This window comes from Epinephelus lanceolatus, chromosome 14, assembly GCF_041903045.1.
Source record: "Epinephelus lanceolatus isolate andai-2023 chromosome 14, ASM4190304v1, whole genome shotgun sequence".
Taxonomy (NCBI): Eukaryota; Metazoa; Chordata; class Actinopteri; order Perciformes; family Serranidae; genus Epinephelus; species Epinephelus lanceolatus.
In genome coordinates this window covers 43,786,475-43,810,026 of record NC_135747.1, presented here as the reverse complement: position 1 = coordinate 43,810,026, position 23,552 = coordinate 43,786,475, and the positions used below count along the sequence as shown (strand labels likewise).

At 44.0% G+C, this 23,552-nt stretch overlaps 1 protein-coding gene across 4 annotated transcripts in view; it reads left to right on the top strand.

Annotated features, from left to right (window-relative positions):
• Nucleotides 1-23,552, top strand: part of arhgef49 (Rho guanine nucleotide exchange factor 49) — an 88,192-nt gene that overhangs the window by 50,047 nt on the left and 14,593 nt on the right. For 2 of the 4 annotated variants that reach the window (XM_033612991.2, XM_033613001.2), the window contains 2 exons: nt 6,222-6,369; nt 12,735-14,428. In XM_033612991.2, coding sequence (XP_033468882.2) covers nt 12,795-14,428 — 1,634 coding nt within the window. In that variant the 5' untranslated portion in view covers nt 6,222-6,369; nt 12,735-12,794. Of the gene's footprint in view, nt 1-4,460; nt 4,575-6,221; nt 6,370-7,914; nt 8,110-12,734; nt 14,429-23,552 lie in introns of those variants that run through there. The other 2 variants (XM_078174756.1, XM_078174757.1) reach the window with 2 other exon arrangements.

The window sequence follows — 23,552 nt, the reverse complement described above, 5'->3', positions numbered from 1 at the left end:
CTTATGGAAAACTGCAGCATGCATATGACTTATATACTCCCGAACACCCTCTAAAAGACTTTGATACACTTAAGGGCCAGGCAGGAATCTGGAAATTTGAAAACACGCCCTCCTCCTGCAGCTCCTCCCTCTCTGCTCTAAGCCCCTCCCACCAGACAACCTCAGGTGCATGCATGCGCTTCATACATTAACAGTGTTTCCCATACATCAGTTTTTATTTCCTTATTTCATTGTAGAGCTGCCTGCAGAGCATTCACTCAGCCCCTCGCTGCCCCGTTCTCTCAGTTTATCAGACCACAAATGAGACGAGAATTAGCTGCTAGCCACCCGACGGTGTTTCGCCTCGCTCCCTGCTGCTGTTGCCTTCTTCCTCAGGAGGAGAGCAAGCAGCAATTCAGAAGTCTGACTGTCGGTCAGCAGCTGTAGCAGCTGTAATTTGGCCAGCTCACACCCATCAGTGCTGGGTGTCACAGAGGACTGGTACCAGTCTAACCTGTGTAAGGGCAGCAACAGAAAGTTTGCTGATCTCGCAGGGAGTCGGGGCTGTCTGGTCTGACGGAGGTGGGGTTTGCGCCGGCTGGTTGTTGTCCGTCTGAAGACAGTCACAGATCACACACACTGTTTAAAAGGCCAGTAATGTGTAAGGGCATAAACACTCACCAACTCTAAGTGTACAAGTAAAAAGTTTGTAGTTTTGTCCTTTTTCTCTCTGAACTTCTTTGTAACTACAGTTTTTAAAAGAGCTTTAAAACCACACTCACCTACTTGACTAACTCAGCTCCATGATCCACGTCTTCTCTCTCCATAAGCTCTCTCAGGATGCTGCAAACTGTCACTGATTTTCCAAAACATTTCCAAACACACTCCCTCTGTATCAGCATGTCGCCGTCTCCAAGCTCTGAAGTTGTGCTGGCGTCAGTGTGTTTGGCCATATTTTGCCAAAAGTATCAAAATGCTGAGCGCACAGTTAGACAGCGAAAAAGTGGATTATGAGGAAGTTTCTGTGGTGAAGTCTTGCCAACAAACTTTTTACAACCAGCTCTGTGGCTTACCAGGGATGAACGCTGGATACTCCAAAATAGATTTTGGTTTGTATCCATTAAACCAGGAGTGAAGTGAGGTATGAAGTCTGTCACAGTCTGAGCTGAATGTCATGCAGATGGAATTAAATTCAGACAGTGATAGTAAACGTTTTGTATTTGATGTTGACCTCACCTGTGGAGCCGTCTGCCCTCACCTGCCTGCCTGACATTTACACGCTCCGCTCCCTCGGCCTCGGTGTCGGTCCCTGTTGTTGCAGGCTGCTGTTCTTGTGGCTTCAGGGGCTCATAAAAGAGAAACGAATCGGCTGTATTTCAACGTCGGCCCCGTGGCCGCTGCTTCAGGCTCACTCTTGTTCAAAGTGAAATATCACAGCAGCCGTCTGTGTTCCAGTCGTGTCTGAGTCCAGACTGCACGCCGGCACACAGTGTGCGGACAGCAGCCTGCCATCTTCTGCCACATGCTGAGTGGGAAACAGCGTGTCTGTGCACTCAGGCACGTTTACACCCACACACTGTACTATAACCACGAGGATTTCCTTTGGTAATAAAATACAGATAAAGCTGCACTTATCAGTATTTTTATATTGATAAATTTACCCACTCTTAGATGGAGAAGATGTTTCTGACTCAGTGGAGTACCTGCTGAAGGAGAACAGCCTCAAACATTTAGAGGTCACTTTGACTTTACTGCCTCACAACATTCAGCCATGACTGAGCAGGCTTTTTCAATGTTTTCCAAAAGCTGCCAAGGCTCATGCTTTCACACGCAGGCACTCAGGAGTACAGTGGTGGTGGTGGTGGTGGTGGGGGGGGGGGGGGCTGGTCCCACCTGTGCCGCTCCTCAAAATAACTGGAGGCCGACATTAATGTCTTTAAAAGGCTGTGGGGCACTCATTTTTAAACTAGCACAAAGGTAGTGGTGTCTGGGGGAATAAGACAACCTAAGGCATCCACTGGTACGAACCATGTTGGCATTGCTTGTCGCTAAGGGGGCTAAATAAAGCTACAAATTTAGACTTCATTTTGGCCAGGGGACCACGGGGTCAAAGGTTACACTTGTGTCACTGACTTTCAAAATAAAAGGAACTGTCAAAGCATTACACATATACTGCACATCTTTTACTGCGTTTTATTCTGAAAAATATAAAACAGATTTTTCTTTCCACCCACTGCCCGCCCCTGTGAAATTCAAGTTCAGCACAGTACAAGGACTCAGCATTAGTCAGGACTCCTTCAGGTGGCACAGAGCTTTGAGTTAACTATATTTAAACCCCCTTAAAAGCAACATGGCATGAATGTGTTCACCTCCCACAGACGTGCAGTGTCTCAGCAGGAGTCTGAATCTGAAGCCCTTGTACTGTGCTTTGGCTCTGTGTCAGAGACGTGTTGATTCTGAAGACTGTAGTTTGTGATGTTGCATTGGACTAGGTTTTATTGTTCAGGGTTTATAATGTGTTGCTGAACTGCAGTTTGAAATATTATTTTTGGGCATATTTTTACGTTGGTAATATTCTGTATTTATGTCTTCAGTGTCCAACCCAATCATCAGCTGTCACACGGACCATCGTCCCCTCCTGGTGTCAACGTCATCTCATAAACTATGTCACTGTTGATATGATTCATATGAAATGTGCAAATTTAACAAATTCATTTTCTGCTGGCGACGGGGCTGCTGTGCCTCAGTAAAACATTTTTTGATTTTATTCATTCATTTGTGCATATTTATCATTGTTTGTGTTTGTCTGGGCTCTGACATCTGATGTGTGATCGTCAGCTGCAAAACAGCGATGGAATCACAAGAGAAGTCAAGATCAGGGAGGTTATTTTATGCCTCCGCACCGCAGATAGCCTCGGCTGGAGGCTTTATGTTTACAGGTTGTCTGTACGTCTGTCTGTCCCATGCTTGTGAACACGATATCTCAAGAATGCTGCAAGAAAATATCTTCAAATTTGGCACAAATGTCCACTTGGACTCAACAATGACTCGATCAGATTTTGGTGGTCATAGGTAATGACTCGATCAGATTTTGGTGGTCATAGGTCTGGGGTTGCAGCACCGTGATATAAAAGTTGACGGTTATTATATCGTGTACATTTGCTCATCTATGATATTGAAAAACAAACGCATTTTCTAAGAGGAGACTTTTTACACAAGCGGTTATCGTACTGTGAAAATCTCATACTGTTGCAACCCTACACAGGTCAAAGGTCAGTGTGACCTCAAAACAAAACATTTTATTTAAAAATATGTATTTTATTTTTGTTTGTATTTTGTCATGCACATTCACATACTTCATAATTCTCTGTGCTTCTATAGAAGAGTCACTGTAACATATCCCAGTTCCCTCCTGGGGATCAGTGAAGTCACTCTGAGTCTGATTCCAGTATGGGTGATATATTTGATATAGAGGATTCAGAGAAGTGTAAATGTAAAACCTGTGTTTATCTTATTGTGCGAGGTTTCTCACAGCTGGATCCGCCTGCTTTAAGTCACTGTCTGCCCCCCCCCCCCCCCCGGTGGATCAGGACGTTTGTGGATGCAGACAGCTGAATATGTTTACTTCTGTTTTCATGGAACCACTGAAATAATTTACATTTATGAAGATGAAGTGATGACATTTTCAGGAGATACGAGACTGAGGCGTGTGAGGCTGAGAGACAGTCTATTAAACACACACACACACACACACACACACCACAGCTGGACCAGACAGACGGAGGCGTGAGGCTTTATGTCTGCAGGGAACACTGGAGGTGTCAAAAAGCATGGAGCACACTATTATCACCTCCTCTACTGCTGCATAGGATCTAAAAGGCAGCACACACACACACACACGGATCAGTAATAAGACAGTGTGCATGCTCTGCTCACAAACACTTCAGAGGCTGAGTGAAGCTGGGACGGCAGGGAATTGGCTCAGTGATTTAAACGCTCGGCGGATAAAAAGAGCAGAAAAATGAAATAAATAAATGGGTCACTTCAGTCGGCGCCGATAACCAATCCCTCATCCTCTCTGTGGAAAGCCTATCAGTTTCAGTGGGATTGTCAGAGCGGGGTGACTCTGTGAGAGGGGAGAAGTCTCCCAGTGTGCCGAGCGGAGCTGCAGATCATTCACAGGATTTAAAATCTGTTTTAAATCAGATGATCTGGTGACGAACAACATGTGAGAGTTGGACTGCAGGTGTCTGCAGGAGGAGCCTGTACGGGAAGAGAGGAGGATCCATTGGAAACCCTGTCAGTCATCCAGGACTCCTGGGATGGAGGAGCAGGTGGAGGGTGGGTGGGTGGGGGGGGGTTGGTTATTTCTAAGTGTCAGCCACTTGTCAAAGCTTTGGATGATGCAGCCACAGCACTCTTCGTCCCCCGGGGGGGAGGAGGGGAGGAGAGGGGGGTGTTAACGTCACAGACCATGTGACCTGAGCTCTGAATGACAACATTTGGTTTTCTCATCGTGTGGCTGACGGTGTTGACGTGCTGGAGGCTGGTCTCTGGTCTCTGGTTGTGGTGGAGCAGCTGTGTTTAAAGACGAGGTGGGGATTGTTTTGTTTTGTTTTGTTTTTTTTAAGTGAACTGATTATTCATCGTTCCTGCAGAGCTGCGTTTCCCAGCCGGAGTTTATCTTTAATTGGAGCTCAGTGTCTTTTGTTTTACTCCTGCTGGCCCACATTACACTCATGTGTGCTGTTGTGTGTTAGGATGGCCGGTTGGGTTTGAATGTGTTGCTGTCAGTCCATCAGTGTGTGTATCGTTTGGTAATGGTATTTTAATTACCTGTATTTTATTTTATTAAGTTTTTAGTTATTTTTAATTTAAATGTTTCAGCTTAATTTATGTGTTTTTATTATTTATTTGACACAGACAAATGTCTAATTTATTTTATTTATATTATTTAATTTATATTTTTTAATTCTATTTTATCATTTAGTTGACATTTAATTTATGTCGTTACTTCATTTGTATGTTTTTGTTTTGCCTCAGACGACTTTTTAATAATTCTAATTTCTATTTATTTTAGTTTGTTTTTGTGTGATTTATTTCATTATATATTTGACAATCACAGAAGCCTAATTTAAGTAATTAATTAATTATTTTTAATTATTTTTTATAATTTTTTTAATTGTAATTTTATTCTAATCAATTTTATTGTTTATTTGACAGGCACATGTAAAACTTTAATGTTATTTTATGTTATTTAATTTAATTCATTATTAATTCGACAAGGATAAACGTCTAATTTATTTTATTTTTTTTATTCTATTTTATCGTTTATTTGACAGACGCAAAACACATGTCGCACCAGATTTATTTCTTTTTTCCTATTTTTTTATTTGACAGGGACATTTGTTAAATTTTGTTTTTAATTCATGTTAAGTTACTTTTTTGATTGTAGAGGGATCACTTTTTAATTATTCTAATTTTAATTGATTTAATTTAGTTAAATTTTATTTATATTTATCTTATTTATTCTATCATATATATCTGACAATTACAAAAGTCTGATTTAATTCATTTTTTTGTTTTTATTACATTTTATTAAAGACAGTTTTCAGTTATTTTATTTTTAGTTTAAATGATTGAGCTTAATTGTGTTTTTTTGTGTGGGACAGCTTTTTCATTAATTTTGATTTATTTGATTTAATTTTTAATTTGTTATTTTATATTTATTAAAAAAACAACAACAAGTGTTTAATTTTTTCAATTTATTTTTTATTTTGTTTATTTTAATTGCAGTAATTATCTTTATATTAAATACGTTTTATGCAAATCTGTTGTGAAGAGGAAACGTAGAACTGAATAATTACCTGCAGGCTGTTTTAAAGACACCTCCGACTGATTGAATGCACACACACACACACACACACACACACACACACACACACACACACACACACACACAAACATATTGTATGGAAGCTGCTGGCGTGCTGTGTGTAACCTGCGACTCTCTCCTCTAATTATGTAATTGACTCAACATCTAATTGAATCTGTGAAAGGAGGACACGGTTTGTTTTACAGTATCAGGATCCATCTGCTATTCAAGCCTCAGGTCTCTGTGTCTGTGTCAGAGTGAGGAGCAGCAGCAGCTCCTCTTGGCAGAGCGTTCACCTAAGTTTGTTGTTATGTCCAGAAAAAGCAGCTCATTGATTGATACGCTTTCTTCCTCTCTTTCCTCGTAGCTCCGGGCCACGTCTGTCTGGCTGTGAGGAAACTCCAGACACATCGCTGCACTGAGAGGAGGCAGAGAGGAGGAGGTCGGGCACTTTGGGATCTGATCCAATGACCTGCAGGAGGAGAGCAGCAGCGTAGAGGCTTGATTAAAATGGGGTAAGTTTAGAAGATGAGACAGCGCGCTGCCAGCAGCTGCAGGAACTGCTGGCTGCAACAGGAGGAGTCGCCTCCAAACCTGATCTCTGCAACACGATGCTCGCTGTTAGATAACCTCTGCCCAGCCACAGAGAGACACACAGTGACTCATGACATCACAGACAGAATTACACAGTAGAGACGAGTGGGTTGATGATCTGCTGCATAGAAACTCTAACACAGACATTTTTAAAACATGTTTGAAGGCTGCTTTTATTACTGCTCAGTCTCAGTCACATCTGAGTGAACGAGACCTCAGTGATGATTTGTTTCAATGAAATATTAAAAACAGGTTGCTTTATAAGAAGAAAGACACTTCAGTGCCATTTTTTTTATACACTTTATTAATCCCTGAGGGGAAATTACATTTTTCACTCTGTTGTCATGCACACACACACACACACACACACACACACACACACACACACACACACACACACACACACAAACAGGACCTGTACATGCATTAATAGAGGGATATCAGACTTGAACAGGCGCTACGAGCAGTTGGGGGTTCAGTATATTTGGTCCAGACGGTGACTTGACCTGGTGACTCTCCGGTTCCCAACTCAGCTCCCTGTGGTTTTCTTCTGGTTTGTGTAATTTCTAACCGTTCGAAGCGTTTCAGCCAAAAATAAACTGGTTTAAAACCAGAAAACTTCTCAGCTGGAACAAAGAAATAGCAGGTTGTCTTTGACCTGAAGTCGAATCGCAACAGCTTCAGTGTGTGCGTCATATTCTACAGGTTGGACAGGGAGGATGGAGAAGACAAATGAGAAACTGTCTCTTATCATTGAAAGTTGGTCGATGCTTCAATCAATCAATTTTATGTATAAAGCCCAATATCATAAATCACAATTTGCCTCACAGGGCTTTACAGCATACAACATCCCTCTGTCCTTATGACCCTGCTTGTTTTAAAAAAAAAATCTAATCTAATGCTCATGATCCACCATCTTGCTTCTACTGTGCGCTGTGCAAAACTCTTCGTTGATGACACATCGGTTTTTACAATAGCTTCATTTGTGATGATTGAATGAATGTTGAGTGGTGGCAGCAGTCAGAGGCAGTGACAGAACGCTGCATTCACGTCGAACAGTTTTGAGCAGCCATAAAATATAACCAGGAAGTCAAAGACATATTTCCGTCTTGTCAGATCCATCTGTAGGCGACCACATCTGATTCTTAACAACACGGGGTTAAACCTTTGTTGCACAAACAGCCGACAATCTGTTGTCGAATATTACAGTAACACAGAAAGTTAGGATTTTCTACAAAATGTGATGTTTGTGGTTGAAACTTTGGTCAGAGCCAATCAGCTCTTTGACCAGGTGACAGCCAGGTGTTTCCCATCATGCCCTGGGTCTAAAAACTGCGTCCGCCTCGATCTTGTGAGGTTATCGTTGCCCATGTGTGTGTGTGTGTGTGACTTCAGAGCAAGTAGGCATCAAGACAAAACCTAACTGCATGCACTCTGCAGTGATCACCAGTAACTGATTCTGTGCAGGCGCAGGAGCATCTTGAATGAGCGCAGTGGTTCTGCTCACAACTGGAAGAAACACAGGCTGGTTCGCTGGATCTCACCCGGAGTCCAAGAATCTTCAACAGAACTGGTTCAAGACCCACAGCGGTGGGAGAGTGGTATCAGAGCTGTTACGTGGGGAAAAATCCTTCTATGCTACTGACCTCCGACCTTTTAAGGTTTGTGACACCTTAAAGGAAAAAAATATATATATATGCAATCACTAACTGCACAGGGACACAGTCGATTCAGACTTCATCCTTTACTGTGACAAATTTCCAGTTGTTTCATGTGCAGATTAAAATGAAACATTATTCTAGAAGTGTCTTCACGTTGATTTGTACGAGAAATAATCTGAGGCCACTGTTAGAATTGTTTTTAAATTCTTAGCAAAGGCAGTACAGATCCAAAGTAGAAACCTGAAACCTGATTGTTGAACAGCGCTCTCTAAAACCTAGGTCATTAATGTGCTGCAGTAACAGCCTCTGTTCTTGTAGTTCCACCAGATGTGTAAACCTGGCTGCAGGGATCTGCTCCCATTCAGTCACATCAGCAGTAGTGAGGTGGGACACTGATGCTGGCCGATAAGGCTCACAGTCACTGCTCCAGTTCATCATAAAGGCGTCCACTTACTTTTGGCCACATTATTTCAGATTTAAGGGCTCAGTAATAACCACACTGACTTGTTAGGATGGAGATTTGTGAGTGTTGTTAATAATGGAGTCTCTCTGACAGTGAATCTGATCACATTAATGATTTATGTCCTCATTTTGATGCTGTCCTCGTCACGCACTCCGCCATCATATCTACAGAAAGCAGCCCCTGTGCATGCTGGGACATGGTGGCTGATTTACTGTCCTGCTGGTAGGGATGAGTTATTCTTCAGTTAGCTCCAGTGACAGAGGGAGCAGAGAGAGAGCGGACCTCCAGAGAGCCTTTATACTGGCAGTAATTCAACCAGAGAGAGGCTCAGGCGTGCTGAGCAGCATGCTGCTGCTACTCACACACACGCTCATGCTAATGAAACCCACATTCCACATATCAGCGTTTTCTCTCCAATCAGAGCCACACACAGACACACAGACACACACACACACACACGCACGCACAGACTATTGTGTCTGCCAAACAGGACGACAGGAAATGTACAAAAATGTCGAGGCCAAGTGCTCAGACTGTGTCACGTTAAAAAACTGAGCAATGTTTTTATTTCTGTGATCACTCATCCTGCACAGAGCAACGGAAAAGCTTTTTAAAAGACACAACTTAGTCGGACACAAGTGTCGTTACACACCAGTCAGCTTTGACCTTGTTGGGTCGCAGAGGTCATCATCAGCGCAGAGGTAATAATGTCCAGTCGCCAGAATAACATGTGGAATTGTACGTTTCTGAAAACCACAGATGTATTACATTTGTACGTTTCATATGTATCATTCATTCATTCATTTTCCGCAACCACTTGTTGGGGGTCGTGGGGGGTGGAGCCTATCCCTGCTGACTTTCGGCGAGAGGCGGGGTTCACCCTGGACAGGTCACCAGACTATCACAGATACAGACAACCATTCATAATATATATTTATAAATGCCACATCCTCAGAGCTCTGCGCTCATTGGCTGTATCAGCTTTTAAATTCCCAGTTATCCAGGTTACGTTGGAGCGATCAAAGGAACAGGAATACTAGCACAATTATGAAATGATAGCTACACAAACTGTGTCATGCAGTATGAAGGATATGAGACAGTTAAAGGATAAAACCAACAAAGCATTAATGGATCTGTCGGGGCCACATATGTGCGACTGAGTCAGAATGAATGACTGAGTGCGTTCATGGTAATGAAGTGATTCACAAGAGCTGAGCTGCACCTCAAACAGATGTCCTGTTTTAGTCCTCTATGGTGGTCTGTTTTAAGGATATATTCAGGATGTCAGAGTCTGGCTAAAAGATAAAGATAGAAGTTAAACCTAACGACACAGATCACAGTGTGTAAGTGAACCACCACGTCACTGGTGATCGAGACACAAGACAACGGGCCCGGGGAAACTTCGCCGATATTCAACAAGCTGTCTGTCATCACAGTGTGTGCAGATGAACGGTGTTTGGCTTCATGCTGCCGCCAGCACCCGGACGTTAGCTGCCGGATGGGTGATGAGCTCCGAGCTTCCCTGTTTCCCTTCACTGGTTCCTGTAGAGCAGAGCTGGTCTTTATTTTGTGTTGCGATCATTAAAAAACATGGCATCAGTGTGCTGTTGTCACGATGGGGGTTACTGGATCTGCACCAGTGACTGTTGGTTTCCCAGCAGAACACTGCACGTTAACGAGATCATACATGTTATTCACTTCACCTGTCGGTGGTTTGAATCTGGTGGCTGATGGGTGAATATCTGTGCTCACACTGGAGTGAACTGTGGTCCACATTTAAACCACCATGATAAGAGATCGTCATGTCCAAGGTGGTGGTTTGGAGAAGTTCTATCAGCCGTGCTGATCCTGAAGCAGCTGTTGCAGGACACTTTACAGATGGCAATCATTGCATTTTGGATTTGCCTTTGTAATGACCTGAGCTGCTGGCAGTTGGCTTCACATGTGTTCAATCAGGCTCTGATGACTGGCCAGGTGCACCTGTAGCCTGACCCACATTTAAAGGGCGCATGCTTCATTTACACTGACAGGACTCAAACGGTTTTCACAGCCCCAGTATGTGAAGAGAAGCATCCAATAATCCAGGTTTCCTTTGTTCTGTGTGTGAATCCTCTCTCGCTGCACTGTGCTAATGAATGATGAATGAGACTTTTCTTTTCATGCGATTTTTCAGTCCTCAGTGTTTCACGTTAGATCAACACATGAACGTCCGTGGTTTCTGTTTTGAGGCTTCATCCATTTAATAAACAAATGAGATTTGCGGGGACGCGCCTGCTCTTGTAACGTTGCAGGTTAGTGATGAACTCTGATCAGGAACATGTGAGGAATGGAGATGTTTGTATTACTGCAGAGCTGCAGAGGAGCGCGGCGGCCTGTTCGTGGTTTGGCATCAGAGAGCGTTTGAATCTAAAGATGATTTGGGTTTTATTATTCACCTAATGCATCGGGGATGAGCCCTCTGAGTCCCTGTTTCATAATCGCAGTCATAATCACAGGCGTAACGCCGCGCTGCAGACTGTCATGTAGACAGAATATGAGATACGGATGATGGGCGTTTGGGTTGGGCGGCCGACACACTTTTTGTACTTATTACAGACAGAGAGGAAGAGCTGCAGTGCACCCAGTACCGTCTCCTGGCTAATCTACAACTGCTGTCTGATTAGTCAGAAGGAAAGAGCAGAGCTGGCCGCCAGCGGACAGCCGAGCAGTTATCTTCATTACCGTCCCTTCAGCTTACTGCTTTCTCTCAGCGTCACACTCATTTCCTCTCTCATCTTTGTCCCTTTTTCCCCTCCTTCCTGCGCTGTCTGTCTCTCTGTATCTGTCTCTCAATCTCATGTTTTAATAGCCTGACAAGCAGGGCAATAATCCCTCTATTATTATTCTTGCTGCAGAGAAAGAAAAAAGAGGAGCCCGAGGGGGCAGACAGGGAGCCATTTATACCAAATGAATGTGATTATTCTGGTGAAGGAACCGCGCTTCAGAGACGCTGTCTCTGTGTCCAGAGCCGTGGTTATCCAATATTCTGATATGTGCGTGGAGTCCCCGTGGCTGAAGACCTCTGACAAATCTCTGTCACATGGCCGAGGCCGCTGCACAAAGTCTCAGCTGTGGATTCAGTGACAGAAGCTGAAATAGCTGAGCTGTAATATCAGTTTAACAGACAGTCTGATGAGAGAAGGTGGAGTTTCACATTTCAGTGAATACACACTGAATACATATAAAATAATCACATTTAATGCAGTGAAGTTTGAGCCAGTTTTATTTGGTGTGGAGTCATTTTGTCAGGTTTTAATTACAGTTATCTGGGAGGCATTAATTTAGAGGATTGGAGTTTTAAAGCTGTAACACGATACGATCAGATCGTCACTAAATCATTCCATCCAAAGTAATTTGGATCATTTCCCAGCTCTCCATAGCAGAGCTTTTTTTATTTAAACTTTGGATCAGCTTCAGTGTCTCAGATTCAGAATCAGATAAATTGCACTCACCGGTCACTTTATTAGGTACACCTTGCTAGTACCGGGTCTGACCTCTTTTTAATTCTTGGTGTCATCGATACAACAAGGTGCTGAAACATTCATACACATTGATGAGCTTTTTTTTACGCACACGAAAGACGTATTTCTCTCAAATTTTGGTCACAAATTTGGGCCAGACCACGATGAACAACCTGATCACCTCAGGCCCTGTTAAGACATGTGTCCTGGGTGATCCCATCACAGGTGGACAGCGCTAAATACAAGTGTAAACGACCACCAAGACACATTGTGATTCGATCAGTCAGACCACCTGCTAAGGTGTCTGGGACACACATTGATGCAGACTTGATGTTCACAGATTTTACAGCTCAACTAAAGCAGGTTTTAACAGCCTGCTGTTTATTTTCATACAATACAGAGATTCATGTGAAACACTGGCTCCATGGACACCGGGGGAAAACACATAAAACATGGGTAGTGAGGATGTAAAGTGATGGCGAGGCCTTAAAGACAGAGTTTCAGCTTTTCTCTGTACGTATACAGTTAATACAGACACTGACAGAACACGACAGGCCCACAGACACAGGGTGAACAGAGTTTCAGTTTTCGTCTACATGAACGTCTGTGTCGTCTTTGTATCTCTGATTTTATCATCCCACCTTCTGTCTTCGTCCCTGCAGGCTGCAGATCTTCGTACCTGCTGACAGTGTGTCCGAGGGCGGCTCGCTCAGTCCGCAGCCATGCCAGACGTAAAGCCTCCTCCACCATGTGACTACCCCTCCACCTCCTCCGCCGCAGCCTCCGCCGGCTCTCCTGCTGGCTGCGCCTCCCCCCTCGACCTCATCATCGACATGGAGCCCTGCATCGCCGACCTCCCCCTGTCCCCTGACCCCCTATCCACGTTCCCCCGACACAGACCCGGCGTCCCTCACTACCTGGGCCTCCAGGGGCCGCCCTTCCCGCTCATGGCCCGGTGTAACAGCAGCACCCTGCTCACTAACCTGGGGCTGAGGTACTGCTCCAGCAGGCAGGGCCCTCTGGGGGCGGGGCCGAGTCAGGGGGTGGCCCCGGGCTCCTGCAGCCACACAGGAAACAACGTGAGCAGGCCTTACAGGAGCATGGAGAACCTGACCTGGAACACTGTGGCAGACTCTGGCCTGTGTGCGTTCAGTGCTGCCCCCTACAGGACCATGGACAGTGAGTTTATTTTACGCTACACCTCCACCAGTCACTGGTATGACGGGCCCCCAGATGGATCTGTGTTGGGGGCCCATGGACTCGTACCCAACCAAGAGAGCCTGGCGTTTTACCCGCGTCACGGGCTGCCCAGGAAGGACCTCCCACTCTTCCCTCAGCTGCTTCTTCCAGGTGGTGTCGACGAATGGGACGCGAGGAAGGGCCTCAGGGACAAACTCCGCCTCCAGAGTGCGAGGTCATCAGTTGAGCCTCTGAAGCCCCTCCCTTTGCGGCCTCAGGTGACCCCAGGAGCTGCACCCATTAAACGGGAGGGTGTGCATCACCTGAATTCAACAGTTGCTGGGACCAGGCCGCCGTGCACGATGCGCATCACCAGCCCAGAGGAGATCAAGCAGGAGGTGCTGAGGCGCTTACAGCTCCGCCGGCAGAACAGCAGCCCCAACCTGGCTCTCCACAGCTCCCCGTCCAGCCCGAAGGTGGTGAAGGTGTCCTACACCACAGACAATATCGCAGGAAATGGGAGTGGGACAGATTCAGCATCGGAGCGCCGCAGACCTCCTGTGGGACGCCTCCATATCCCTACGTTTGAGGAGTTTAAGAGGATGAGGCAGAGGGAGGGAGAACAGAGCAGAGAGGCCACAGCGGGTTCTGTGGCGTCTGGAAAACGTGACGCTGAGGTGTCTGAAGAAAGAGGAACATCAAACAGTGAAATACCTCTGACTGATCGGACTGTTCCTCAGTCGTCCTCTGGTGGAGGAAACAGAGAGCACTCAGAGGAGGAGGAGGGAGGAATGAGCAGAGGGACCTCAGAGAGACCTCCCTGTGACACCACTGCAGGTCCCGTCTACACCTCCGTCACCAGCACATACTCCCCCATCCGCACAGGCCCGTCCCCACGTTCACCCCTGCAGCCTCTGGCCAGCTCAGCCCAGGAGAAAGCCCCCACTGCTGGAGGAGATGATGATGATGATGGTGATGGGAGCAGCAGGCGCAGGAGGAGCAGTCTGGAACCAGCTGGGTCGGTTCCCTTCCCGCCCAGCAGGGAGAACTGGGGCCGGCCCTCCAGCTGCTGCCCGGCGCTCCTGCTGGAGGGGACGGACCTGTCTCGCTACGGAGCCAAGATCTACAAGATGAAGGACGGCCTCATCGGCTCGGCGCTGGACCTCATCAAGAAGAGGTCAGTCTGGGGGGGCGGGTGGGGCAGGCGAGAGGGGCGGGGTGTGTGTGTTTATTACAGTCAGATCACTTCAGATCCCTTACTTCAGTAAAACTCAAAAATACCACCATGTTGAAACACATGTAGAAGACCTGTGTTCAAAGTTTTATACAAGTACATTTTGCTGAGCAGACTTTAGCACTTTTACTAAAGTATGAAAAGTAAAAATATCATATTTATATCACATGAACAAGCTCAAGAAAAGTACCTCAAATTGTACCTGGATATAATTACTCAGGTTCTTCCAACCGTTGAGTATTGTGTAATTTAAAGTGCTCCGTTTACATAAATTAAGCTCTTATTGTGAAAGCAGCTCTGGTTTCATACAACAAGGATGGCATATAAAGAAGCAGATAAAATACAATACATAACTTAAAGCATCTAACTCAGGCATGTCCAAAGGCTGGCCCGCAGACCAATTTTAATCGGCCCTCGGCTTGACTTTCAAAATATACCATATGTGGCCCTTTACACAATAACGGTTAATCGAGCAAGATCACTTCACATTTTCACCCTTCACCTCACAATGACAGGACTATCATACAGTTTGCAGACAGGCATCACGTAGTAATAGTTCATTAAAAGATAAAAATGGTTGCATTTGTCTCACTTTATTTCTTATTTTATAAACCCATTTGATGTGAGAATCAGTTGGCCCCCCAGGTATTTTCAAGTTGTTTTATCTGGCCCCCCATTCTGATCTAACTCTATATAGAAGTAAAACTCCACATTTATCGGCTGCAAAAAATGTTGCTCATATGTCAATTATACATCAGTGACACTGACCCTGTAGTGTTTAATCAGGGTATCTGCACATCATTAAATGTCTTCAATTCAGTTCTATAAATATGAGGCTTTAAAAGTCATCAGATAGTCTTAAATTTGCATTTCTGAGGTTTTAATCACCACAAACATTTTATGTAATTTCAAATATCCAGTTTTTTTTTCTTTGTCAAAACAAGTCAAGGTCTTCAGTTTCAATTTCTGATGTTCCAAATCTGACTTACGTGATAACATGTAGATTAACTCACTCCTTTCATACTGTTGACCTGTGTGGATGGGAGAGTGCTGTATGTGCTGGTGTCAGAGGGGGAGATGGGGGTTAGAGTGCCGAATAAAAAATATATTTTTTCCAAAAATCAGACTTTGGTTAAATGTGACCTTGAAAAGATCTCAAAAAACATAAAATGTTAGTGTGTGACTCCTGTAGACACCACATTAACTGGCAACAGATGCTCAAAACGTTGAGTGACTAAGTGCACACTTACTTTAGGTGCATCATATTGTGCAGTATCGCGGGGGAGCAGCACTGAGATCCTGCTGTTGCCCCCTACTGGTCTGGAGTGTAACTGCCCACATACAAACTGCAGCTATAAATTAAAACCCACATTTTGGCTCCAGTGTTCTGTGCTGATGTTTTACAGTGTGAATTCTCTTTTTGTGTCGAGACACTACATGCAGGATAGCGTGCACTGGGGCCTGTTTTAACGTCCTTATGCTGCTGGTAGAGCAAAGTATTTGACTGCAGGATCTTTATGTGTAGCTGAGTATATTTACTCTGTGTTACTGCTGCTGTTACAGATGCAAACAGTCTGAATACTCTGACCGCTGCTCAGATCAGAGCTGTGAGAGTCCTCTGTGTGTTTGACTCCATGTTTGAATACAAAGCAGCAGCAGGTAGACAAATGAGAACAAAGATTGTGTTTCTAATTCCTGTGTTTGTGCTGCGATGAGACCTGAGTGTTTTACCAATAAGCACATTGTTGTTAAATCCAGTTAATCTCTCTGATGGGGAAATTAGATCCTGCAGCACACATCATCTGAGCCCTGTAGCAACCTTCAGCAGCAGAGGCGTGTGTTTATCAGCGAAGTGTGTGTGAGCACACTTTCACGTGTGGCTTGGCGGTGCCAGGACAACGTGTCGGTGTGTACGAGTCCATCTGTGTGAGCCGGCGTGTGTTTGTTGTGTTATCGATTTATCTCAGTTATTGTGATAACAGCTGTCAGAGCTAACAGGGTTGGCGCTGCAGACAAGACTGTGGGCGGGAGGCTGGCGTGGAGCACGACAGACTGGAAGACTGGCAGCGTCCCTAAAGAGCGTCTCTCCTCTCCCACTGTCAGCTGTTGGCTAAATAGATGCAGGCTTCACTCCATTGTGGTTCATTCTGATCAAGGACAAACAAGAGGAGGGTGTGTTTTACAGCACTGTGGTGCCACTTGGGTCCAGGCCTCCGTGCAGAGTACAGTATATATTAGACCCTGAACAGAGGAGCTGCTTGATAAGGCCTGTTGGAGAATATAAACTGCAGGCAGTGATAGATGGGAGATAGAGTCAGTATCTCTCGCTGCCTGTCAGGACTCTCCACTGTCGCTTCTTTGTCTGCTCTGCTGAAGAGATGATGGATGTCTGAAGCTCTCCTGCATGAAGGCAGCAGAAGAAGTAACTGCTGTGTGTCTTTGTGCACGTGCAGGCCACATGTGGCAGAGCAGAGCTGCAGGCTGGACTGCAGCTAAAGCTTATTTTTACAGTGAAGTGAAAAACGCCTGATGTGATGTCATCAAATAAGTCATTTCATCCAATCAGCACTTTAACAAAAACAGGAGTCTGCAGCCATGTGAGAACAAATCTGTGATACTGTGCTTTGGCACTGAGGTGTTTTTAGCTACATGCTAACGTTAGCGTGCTAACATGCTAACAGTTGGTGTTTCTCAAAGTTTTCCCCCAAGGATTCTTTCTTGGAATGATGAGTCCTCCCAAGGAAGGATCCTGCAGAGGCAAGGCAAGAGTCCTCCCTATCATTCAGTGAACACAGTTTGGAACAGACTAACGAGTGTCCCCAGGTGATCGTCATTAACCCTCAGTATACTGATGGTGCGTTCCAGGCAACCCGTAACTCGTGTTTTCACAACCTGTAACCCGTGAAAGTGCACTGGAACGGCAGTCAAACCCGTAACTTCCCACCCGTGAACTCGTACCAGATCGATGTACTCCCAGTTACGGTTTCTGACATCACACAGCCCTCTAAACTCTAAACCAATTACCTTACTCCTCTAAATAACAATGGCAGCCCTATGGATGCGGTGTTGATGCAGGTGATACATGGTGAGAAATAGACATAAAATAACCCTAATGTTAAGGCATTATTGGCAGCCGCTCTAACAGCTGGTTTCCAGTGCAAGAATAATCAATACAAAATACGTTTTCAAACAGACACATAACGTAAAATAAAAAGTATAATAGCATCTGTGACCTTGTGCGCTGTTTTCCTCCTCTGTTTCGTTCAAATGAGCAAGGAGCAGGCACCTTTGGCGATAGAAATATTGGAGAAGCACAAACATACAGTTCGCCATGTTCAACGTTAAACAGGAAGTAACTGGCAGTTTGCCGTAACTTTCCTGGAACGCTACAAAGTCGTAACTCGTGAATTGAAGTCGTGACTTACGAGTTCAAAAGCCTGCCTGGAACGCAGCATGAGGATCGCCGTGGTACTCGGGTACTGTGGTCATTTTGGCGCACTCTAATGTTGTTGTGCAATTTGAACAGATGTGTCAGTATTGTCAGAGTCAAGAGACTTTTAGGGAGAATATATTTCTGGAGGGCAGGAGGGCTAAATGAAACATTCATGGAACTTAGCGCTCCATCTCTTAAAAACTTTAATGTTTTAACAAAATCACGTTATTGTAAAAATCTCATTATTCGGCAGTGGACACATTGGAAAATATAAATTATGAGGTTTCTGTCAGTATTTTTTCACGCTTGGATGATAAAAACTGGTGGAGACATTAATCCCAATAAATGACATATTTATCTAAATCCTGCCGAGGTTTCATTGAAGAGGCCCCTCCCTCACTTCCAGCAGATCGTGTGCTTTTATACCAGCTGAGGATCCACATAGCGACCTGGATGTGAAGCAACTGCAGTCACATGACACATTGTTTGGGTTAAACATGAGCATGTTACAGTCCTGGAGGATTATTAATGTGCACCTCCTCCTGTACTGCCTTAATATGCACATTCAGCACATCCAATGCATCAAAACATTGTTTTCTAGTTGGAGCCGCGCCTCGTTTTCAAACTGTATGCTTTGACTAAAATGAACAATGACAGCAATATAGTCCACGATGAGCAGCGCTAAAATCAACCTGCGTAGTTGTCCCTCCATTGTGACATTAGAAAGTGTCACATTTATCTTGCAAGTGTACTCTTCTTCAACGTTTGCTTTACTTCCTGGATTTTTCCCACATGGAAATTCTGACCAATCAAGAGCAGCTTTCTCACACAAGGCATTTGATCTGGTCCTCTTGTAAATGCTGCCGTGAGAACACGAACCAACTCTAGGCAATTATACAACTTTGGAACAACATGAGTCCCTGATTCAGACCAAAGGAGACCACTCTAGGGCTGAGAGGACACTACATATATCTCATCTGACCTGAGAACGCCCAGCGTCACTGTGGAGAGGGACGTCTGGAGTATTTTGCTCAGCCTGCTGCCCCCTGAGACCCGGCCTCTGATAAGCAGTTGACAATGGATAGATGTCCCTCCTCTAAGCCAATTAAAAAAACTCACAACTCCGTCCCCAGTGCTTAAAAACTATCTGAAGTGCCTCCTTCTCATGAGTGACAAACAGTCCCTCACACTACCATCTGTAGGGTCGTGTTGTCAGCATGGCTAAAAGTGTTTTCAGTTTGTGACAACAGAGAAGCAGCAAATCCTTGAAACACAGAGTGTTTTACATTTTGCCTCAGTAATAACTTAAACGATTAATTGATCACCAAACTAGTTGATTACTTGTCTCCTAGTCGATTAGTCCGCTCATCATCTCAGCACCAGCGCAGCGCTCTCACAGAGCAGCCCCACAGCTAGCAGTCAACAATGTTTATCCCCAGCAGATTCATCTTTTAAGTTCAAAAAGCACCCATAATGCATCACACCATGCCGCACGCTCTCCCCGGTGATTTGAATTTGACTTGAGGCTCTGTGAATATTTTAATACTTCAGATTTATTAATTAAATATGAGTGCGTTCTGTGTGATCTCTGCACCCTGAGGTATTTGACTTCCACCATCTTTGTTTTAGACGATCGTGCAGTCAAACGTGCTCACAGAGCAGAACTCTCTCTGTTGTGTTGTTACAGTGATGTTCATATGATCACACCTGGGAGGGTTTGATAGAAGAGGAAGCACTAAACCAGACCGCTGAGTTAACTGCAGGACGCAGACCTGTTACGCGTGGCGTGCACATTGAGGCATATGTGTAACGTTTATTTGTCTCTATTAGCTGCAGACTCATAAATATGTCTGAGTGGAGTGATATGCATCAGTGAAAGTGACAGCCGGGCTAATTTCAGTGTCACACGGCGCCGTGTTGAGCGGTGATCTATCACATACAGCGGTTTCCTGATGAATTAAGCTGCAGGTTATTACTTCCCATGCATCACCCGCAGTGTGACAGCTAATACTGTGAGAGAAAGGCCTTTAATGACAGTTTGTCCAGCGATTGGATGAGCTGTGCTCTCAGAGCTGCATTCATTATGTCTGCCTTTTCACCACACTGGCACCAGTTTAATTTGGACATTCGGACACCTTTCATCTGTCCCTGATGACATGCATCACACAGAACAGAAAAGGTTCAGGGTTTGCTGTCATATGAAAAGTGTGTGTGTGTGTGTGTGTGTGTGTGTGTGTGTGTGTGTGTGTGTGTGTGCGTGTGTGTGTGTGTGTGTTTAAGTGTGTGCGAGCGCCACACAGGATCAGAGAATATTGAGAAATGATTTTTGTGACGTGTCCAGGAAGAGCTCAGCGGCAGTTGAACTGGTTTGGGATAGACGCAGCTCAGAAAAGACAGTTATGTAAGAACCATTTGAATAATGAGACTCCATGTTTAGTCTCTGTGGGGACATGTGAGGACACAGAACAGGCCCAAGAGAACTGTGGATCATAGCAGAGATTGAAACCAGTATTGGAGCAATAAATTGATCGGTGGATTGACAGTCGTCAGTTAATCATTGAAGTCATTTAGCAGGAAAATATGCAAATGCACTCTGGCTCCTGCTTCTGAAATGTAACTGGATGATTCTGTGATATTTTTATCAGTGGAAATTAAATTTCTTTAGTTTTTTAACTTTTGTTTTATTTTACTTTATTCTATTTTATTTTGCTTAATGTTTTTATGTCTTTCATTTTATTTTATTTTGCTATATTTTATTTTATGTTATTCATTTTATTTTATTCTGTTTTATTTTGCTTAATTTTTTATTTATTTCATTTTATTTTACTTTAATTTATTCTATTTTATTTTGCTCTTTTTTTAAATTTCATTTTTATTTCAATCTGCTTTATTTTATTTTATATTTAATTTTTTTTCAGATACATATTCCTCCTAGCTTACGTACATAATTTAATTGATTACCCCCTGTCATATGTCTCTTTGATCAATAATGTTTGTAGCATATTTATAATTTTCGAGCCACTTTATAAGTAGGTGGACTCCTCTTGGTTACGGGTGGGGGGTTGTTTTGTTGTTGTGACGGACTGTAATGACCATGTGAAGCGACTGATTTGAATATTATAAAATAAAAATTGCACGTCATAAAAATAAACCAACGTAGATTTTCAGACAAATCAGGCGACTTGAAGACGTCACCAGGGTTCTGATGTTAACTCACCCTGCAAGTTTTGCATTGATATGCTCTTGTATAGTTTTTATAGTTCTACCTTCTAGGGGTGCACCATATTGGATTTTACATTATCTTACGTCTTACGTTTAGCCAACACACACACACACACACACGTGGTTACGTTTAGCCGACACACACACACACACACACACACGTGGTTACGTTTAGCCGACACACAGGTTACGTTTAGCCAACACACACACGTGGTTACGTTTAGCCAACACACACACGTGGTTACGTTTAGCCAACACACACACACACACACACACACACACACACACACACACACACACACGTGGTTACGTTTAGCCAACACACACACACACACACACACACACACACACACACACACACACACACACACACGGTTACGTTTAGCCAACACACACACACGCACACACACGTGGTTACGTTTAGGAAAAAAGAACAGGGTTTGGCTTTACAGTCTTACAGGAAGTGAACACCGGTCTCCTGGGTGAAACTCAGTTGTTGTCACACCGTGTTTACCCCTGACGCCACTGGGCGCCGTTAAACAATCATTGCAATCAGTCACGTATCATGCCAATGTGAAAGGACAGCTTTTATCGTGGGTGTCTGACACTTCAGACCCAGCTGTAAAATTAGGCAGTTAAAGTGTGTATTGATATCAGTTATAGGCCATAGAAGTTGTTATATATCAGATATCGGCATAAAATCCAATATCGTGCATCCCTGCAGTCACAGTCGTGTTGGGGTGAGACAAAGAAAATGCAAACATATTTAGCAGCGACAGAAGCAGCAGCAGTTTGACTGATGATAAGATGAGACGTTTCAGTCAAGCCCAGGAGCCAATATCTCACCAGATCTCTCAGTTATATATAGGTGCTGTTGTATAGATCAACACTAACCCACCTGCTCCTGAGACTAAGACCCCCCCCCCCCCCTCACCCCCACCCACCCCGTGGTTACATTCAGCACTTTGGGAATAAGACAGTCAATATTTCAGGAACTTTCAGCCTCTGTTTCTCTGTGGGAGCCGACACTGTGAGACTGTGTTATGTGTTTTGATCCTGGGGCCCATTAAACCTGCTGAGCCGATAAAGAACCACAAACACATTTAATCTGAGTAAAAATATAATTATCTTAAAACTGCTGTAACAAGAGTTTTATTTTCTTTGTTGCAGTGATATTATATTTCACACTGCTGCACTGTCTGAAAAACACAATCAATAGACTCTACAGTCGCTGGCTCCTCTTAATAATGTGTGAAAGCAGAATTTAAAGCTGTGTGCATTAATTTAAAGCCTGACTAATCAATATGAACACATGTAATATGAAGCTTTAATGTGGACGCTGCAGGGGATTGTTTCTGTTTTAGCTTCTGCAGCTCACAGTTTGGTGTGAGAGACATGTTGATAAAATGTGAATATGGTAGCGTTCAAGTATCATGATGCATTCACAGTGTTAATGAATGAATGGATTTGGTGGAGGTCACACCTGCAGCAATACAATATTGAACATCAATCATTCAACACCAATACAATATTAATGATCATTAAAGTATCAGACCTCATTAAGAAAACATTTTTGCGTGGCGTTAGTGTAAGAATGATTTGACTCCCAATTTGGAAAACATGATACCCAGTCCCACTGTACTGTGATGTCACCTGCTAGATTGAAATAAATATATAAACCATGTGTGAAAAAAATTAACGCAGCCACCATGATGTCACCCACTGTTTTGTGGACTCCTGTTTTAGGCTGAATCCAAATGTTTAGACTCTACCACACTTGCAGGCTTGCGGACTTTGTGGACGTGTTCCCAGGAAGTCTGGGAGTGCTGAGGGCTCCAAATCCACAATTCATCCAGTCCACAGGGGCCTCAGGCGGACGCTATGCAGACCCCCAGAGAGTCCGCTTGGGGTGCAGACTTCACTGATTTAATAACCCACAATTCATTGGAACACTGTCATGACGTTGTGGTTTTTTCAACTGCCAAAACAAACCAACAGCTTATGAATGTGTAAAATAGTTGTTGATAGTTAGGTCTGTTAAAATGTTACTTGAATTTGTCGGTCAGAAATAATATTTAACCACATCATGATACAGAGATATGTTTCAGTGCAGGGACTGAAAATGTGTTTTATTATTTCAGCCTATCAGACTGTGCTGAGAGAGAGGCAAAAAAATGGCCGAAACACAACAAACGTAGGTGTTTTAAGTAGGCCGACGCTAATTATTGAGTTATAGTCCTATCCTTATGTACAGGTATTTCTGATTCTGCAACCATAGAGATGTACTGTATGAATATATTTGTGTTCAGTCACAAAAAAGGCTCTAAATGGGATAGGGCTGCCACGATTAGTCGACTAATCGATGACTAATCGATTATTAAAATAATCGGTGACTATTTTAGTAGTCGACTA